Consider the following 5639-nt stretch of genomic DNA (forward strand, 5'->3'; position numbering starts at 1 on the left):
TATGCTTTACAATGGATGCTGAATTTATGCCAATAGTTTTGAAATTCTTTGTGTCATTTACAGCATCCTTTTAACACTTGGATAACTTTACTTCCAGATGCCAATCGACAGCTGGACTATAATCAAAGCCAGATTCATCAGTTCTTAATTTTGGGGGGAAAGCTGTGGCTCAAAGATTTCTCTGTTTTTCTCCTGCTGGTTTACATTGTAATCCTTATTGCTAATGCAACTGTTTTCTTTGCAGTGCTGCTATTGAGAAAACTACACACACCCATGTACATTTTCATCGGCAATCTCTCTTTAACGGACATCATCATTACAACCACCGTTCTCCCCAAGATTATATCTGTGGGCTTACTCAATGACATTGCCATTTCTTTCTCAGGCTGCTTCATGCAGCAGAGCACCTATCTGACATTTCAGTCTATTGAGGGATTTTTGCTTGCGATCATGGGCTATGATCGCTATGTGGCTATATGTAATCCTCTACGCTACAATGATATTATCACTCTCAAGATATGTGCTGTGCTCATAATGTTTGCTTGCATTACTGGAGTTGTCGTAATCCTGCCAATTACAATGTATGCTTCAACATTGCCTTACTGTAGGAAGCACATCATGTTCTGGTTTTGTGATTTCCCTCCTGTGATTGCACTATCCTGTTTGGACACAACATCCCTACTGCTCTTAGCTCTAGTGAATGCTTTATTCGTAATTATGATTCCTGGATGTGTCATTATTTGGACATACAGTAAAATCATTTTAACAGTTTGTAAAATTAAATCTGTGGATGGCCGTAAAAAGGCCTTCTCTACCTGCTCCTCACATCTCACTGTTGTAATCCTGTTCTATGGTGCACATCTGATTGTTTATATTAGTTCCACAGTAAATAATGATAATCCAAGTGTTCTCATCTTGATCTCCATTATCAACTGTATCCTGACTCCTTTTGCAAACCCCATCATTTACAGCTTCAGAAATAAAGAGTTAAAGACTGCTATTCAGAAACACTTCCGTTTTCCTCGTTTACATCCCCTGTAAATTCCGCAGTAACTGTTTTCTCCATTCTTAACAACAACAACAACAACAACAACAACAACAACAATAATAATTCATGAGCAGCCCCCTGTATGTGTCCAGATTCATGCTGTAAAACACATAGGCCACAGTGTTTTTATTATTTTGAGCATCTCATTCATATCGTGAATATTCTAGGGACATTGAGAACAGATACGCTTCACACAGTCATTGAAAAAGTCAAGCTCATTTTTATCACTATATCATACTGTTTTCCACTACAGATGTAGAATTACTTATATTAGTTGTTCTTGATTGTTCTTGATTGCTGTTGTTAGTGTTGTTGTTTTTTCTGTTCTAAAAAACACAAAAATTGATAGCTAGCCAATGTTTGATAACTAAATTACATCTTGACTATTGTTCACTACAAAGGTACTGCTTATGGTGAGCTTGTAGCTGAACTGCCTAGTTAAAACTGAAATGTTGTTAATGGCATTCCATCAGTGAAAAATACACCAAGCATATACGGGACTGTATTTTAGTTATTGAGCCAGGTAGTCTCATGGTGGTGATGATTCATGTGATGATTCATTTGTTTATTTATTTTGCAGTGAAGAAAATGTTTTTTTTTGGCAATTCAATTTAATTTCCAATAAAACTGGAATAGCATGCAATTTTCTGTCACACTGCATCACCCACAACTAGTACCACATCACATATTATATGGCTTAACAATGCATTTTATTAAAAATACTGAGAATTGTGTTTGGAAATGGGACTTTCATAAAGACAAAGAATTCATTGTAGATGCTTGACATGATTTTTTCCAGATGCGTCAGAGATTTGCTTACTCTCAATTAAAAACATTATCAATTTGTAACTTATTCAATGTATTTCCTTTGTGAACTGTTTTAATTTTACCATAGTCCCCTTCACCCCTCAAATTCAAACGGTATTTCCAAGTTACATGCTCCAGTGCTTGAAATTATTGAAGAAACCAACTGTTTGTAGCTCAGTAACTGTGAAAGCCCAAATATAATCAATAAACAGCCCATAATGTGGGTTTCTCTATCAAGAGACTCCTCAGACAGGACACTGAACCAATTACTATCCTCTGTGGAGGAGCAGGACTAGTTCTCCCAGGACCAGTTGTTGGTACAACAATACAAACCCAGACAGAATTCAGAGGAGGAAAGCCATTTATCCCAGATTTGTTACTTCAGAAAATCAACTAATATTGTGAGAATTAATTTCAGTAGCCCTTTTCTGCAGAAATACATTTGAATGAAAAATTACTAAAATTGTCAAATGCATCATTCAGTTTCTACTATAACAGACATAGTTAATTATAACCATACACATTTTATACCGCTTGAAATAAAAAAAATGCACAATGATATGAGCCATTGGTTTTTCACTTCAACCTAATATGACACGATTGACACACAGAAATAGCTAAATGGTTGGCGTTTATATAGCGCCTTTATCCGAAGCGCTGTACAATTGATGCTTCTCATTCACCCATTCATACACACACTCACACACTGACGGAAATAGGCTGCCATGCAAGGCACCGACCAGCTCGTCAGGAGCATTTGGGGGTTAGGTGTCTTGCTCAGGGACACTTCGACACAGCCCGGGCGGGGGATCGAACCGGAAACCCTCCCACTGCCAGACGACTGCTCTTACTGCCTGAGCCATCTCACCCCATCTCATATCTCAGCAGGAAATTATGTATGTTTACATTAACAGTCACACTTTACAATAAGGTTCATGAATTTGCAATAACTACTTGTAGTAGTTTATCATGAATTAGTGATGTACAAATACATTGATTGAGCATGACATTTTTTTCATTAGTTATTGAATTTTCGAACTATTAATGTATTAGTTACATTAATATTTATACATTAGCAAACCACAGGGTGAACTTATAATTAGTTAACCATTAACAAATGCATTTTTTTTATTACAATAAGAATGACCATTTAACAACTAAAATAGTTCATTCTAATTCATATAACCTCATTGTAAAGTGTTACCGAGTTACCTTACCAAAACAGAATATTAACACAAATTCCCCAGAACTAAAAACATCATTACATTACATTACATTACATGGCATTTAGCAGACGCTCTTATCCAGAGCGACGTACAACAAAGTGCAAATCAAATACAAGAACAAGTGCAAAGAGGACCTGAGAGGACAGTACAGTTCCGAGTCCTAGTGTAAACATATAGAAAATCAGAACCCTTGAAGAGTACAATCAACTTTCAAACTAGCATACCACAGTTGGCAGCTAGAATACAACAATACAACAACCAATAAAAACATCAATACCTATACAAGTAACAATATCTATACATAAGTGCCATTACAGTCTAAGGCTAATCATGGTGGTGAGTTGGGGAGGGAATGGTGTAGCCTGCAGAGATGGGTCTTCAGACTGCGCTTGAAGGAGGTCAGAGACTCTGCCGTTCTGACATCCACCGGGAGGTCATTCCACCACCGTGGGACCAGGACAGACAGTAGTCGTGAGCGTGAAGTGCAGGTGTGGCGAGGGGGAGGCGCCAGACGGCACAAAGTGGCAGAACAGAGGGGTCTTGTTGGTGTATAGGTCTTGATAAGGGATTGAATATCTACAGGGGCTGATCCTTTAACTGCCTGGTATGCGAGCACCAAAGTTTTAAATTTGATGCGAGCCGTAACAGGCAGCCAGTGGAGGTTGCTGAGCAGGGGGGCGACATGTGAATGTCTGGGAACATTGAATACCAGACGGGCTGCAGCATTCTGAATCAGTTGTAGGGGTCTGATGGCAGATGCTGGAAGGCCAGCCAGCAGAGAATTGCAATAGTCCAGGCGGGACAGGACCATTGCTTGTACAAGGAGCTGAGTGGAGTAGGTGGTGAGAAAGGGTCGGATTCTCCGGATGTTGTACAGGAAGAACCTGCACGCCCGGGTCACTGTAGCGATGTTCTCGGAGAAGGATAGCCTGTTGTCCATCACCACTCCAAGGTTTCTTGCACTAGGGGATGAGGTCACTGTGGTATCCCCTAGTGAGATGGAGAAATCAGAGAAGGGAGAGGTTAAAGCAGGGATGAAGATTACCACCGTCTTACCTGAGTTGAGCTTTAGATGGTTACCCATCCAGCTCTGGATGTCTCTCAGGCAGGCGGAGATACGGGTAGAGACCTGTGAGTCTGATGGGGGGAAGGAGAGAAAGAGTTGGGTGTCATCGGCATAACAATGATAGGATGCCATGAGCAGAGATAACGGGACCAAGGGATCTCGTGTAGATGGAGAAGAGGAGGGGTCTGAGGACTGAGCCCTGGGGGACTCCTGTAACAAGGGGGCGAGGGGTTGACACTCCTCCAGCCCAGGACACCTGGGAGGACTGGCCAGAGAGATAAGATTTGATCCACTCTAAGGCTGTGCCACAGATCCCTGTAGATACCAGGGAGGCTAAGAGGATGGAGTGGTTGACCGTGTCGAACGCCGCAGAGAGGTCAAGAAGGATCAGAGACAGAAAGGGAGGCAGGCATAGAAGTGGTGGTGGTCACGAAGGTGCTGCAGATATCTGCAACCTTCTCGTCAAAAAACACCGCAAAGTCATTAGCAGTGAGCGAGGACTGAGATGGTGGGGGAGGTGTGCTCAGGAGAGAGGAGAACAGTTGAAGAGGGTTAGAAGTGGAATTCTGGATTTTTGTTTGGAAGTAATTTCTTTTGGCAGTGGTGATAGCGGAGGTGAATTCCGCCAGGAGAGACTGGTAGGAAGACAGGTCTTTTGATTTCCTCCACTTCCTCTCAGCTGCATGTAGGCTGGGCCTGGAGGAAGGTAGAAGGTCAGAAACCCATGGGCTGGGAGGGGAGGATCGAGCAGGCCTGGAGACAAGAGGACAGAGAGAGTCAAGGGCTGAGGAGAGAGAGGAAAGCAGCATGGAAGATGCAGAATCAGTGGGTAGTTTGGAGAAGGATTCAAGAGGAGGGACGGAAGCGGTGACTCTGGGGGCAAGGGAGGAGGGTGATAGAGAGCGGAGGTTACATCGGACAGAAACAGTGGGGGTGAGAGAAGGTGAGGGAGGCAGAGGGGCTAGGGGGATGGAGAAGGAAATGAAGTGGTGATCAGACTTGTAACAGTGGGGTTAGAAGAGGAGCAATTCCTCAGAAAGATCAGGTCGAGAAGGTTTCCAGCCTTGTGAGTTGGGGGAGAGTGCTGCAGAGAGAGGTCAAAGGAGTGAAGTAGTGGTAAGAAGGCAGCAGACTGGGAGGCTTCCAGGTGGATGTTGAAATCTCCCAGGATGGGGTGCCATCCTCAGGGAATGAGCTGAGTAGAGTGTCAAACAAGAAGTATCAAGTAAACTTCCCAGGGCACCTGGAGGACGATAAACAATGACAATATAAAGTTTAGCAGGGTGAGTAATTGAGACAGCGTGGCATTCAAAGGTGGATAGGGATAGGTCAGTGAGGGAAAACGCAGAGAATTTCCACAAAGGGGAGATCAGCAAGCCAGTGCCACCTCCACGGCCAGAGGGCCGGGGGTGTGTGAGAAGGAGAAGGAGGATGAGAGGGCAGCGGGGGTGGCGGTGTTCTCTGGTGTAATCCAGGTCTCGGTGAGGGCAAG

At 43.1% G+C, this 5639-nt stretch overlaps 1 protein-coding gene across 1 annotated transcript; it reads left to right on the plus strand.

Moving 5' to 3' along the window:
- Window positions 1-273: 273 nt before the first annotated feature.
- LOC133107311 (olfactory receptor 10J1-like) lies at window positions 274-1041 on the plus strand. The gene has a single exon (XM_061216304.1). The coding sequence runs from the start codon at window positions 274-276 to the stop codon at window positions 1039-1041; it is 768 nt and encodes a 255-aa protein (XP_061072288.1).
- The last annotated feature ends 4598 nt before the right edge of the window (window positions 1042-5639 follow it).

The sequence above is a fragment of the Conger conger genome, chromosome 13 (assembly GCF_963514075.1).
Source record: "Conger conger chromosome 13, fConCon1.1, whole genome shotgun sequence".
NCBI classification, from domain to species: domain Eukaryota; kingdom Metazoa; phylum Chordata; class Actinopteri; order Anguilliformes; family Congridae; genus Conger; species Conger conger.

Excerpts from the sequence above, each read along its gene's own strand:
- LOC133107311 (XM_061216304.1), top strand. The coding sequence starts at position 274 with ATGTACATTTTCATCGGCAATCTCTCTTTAACGGACATCATCATTACA.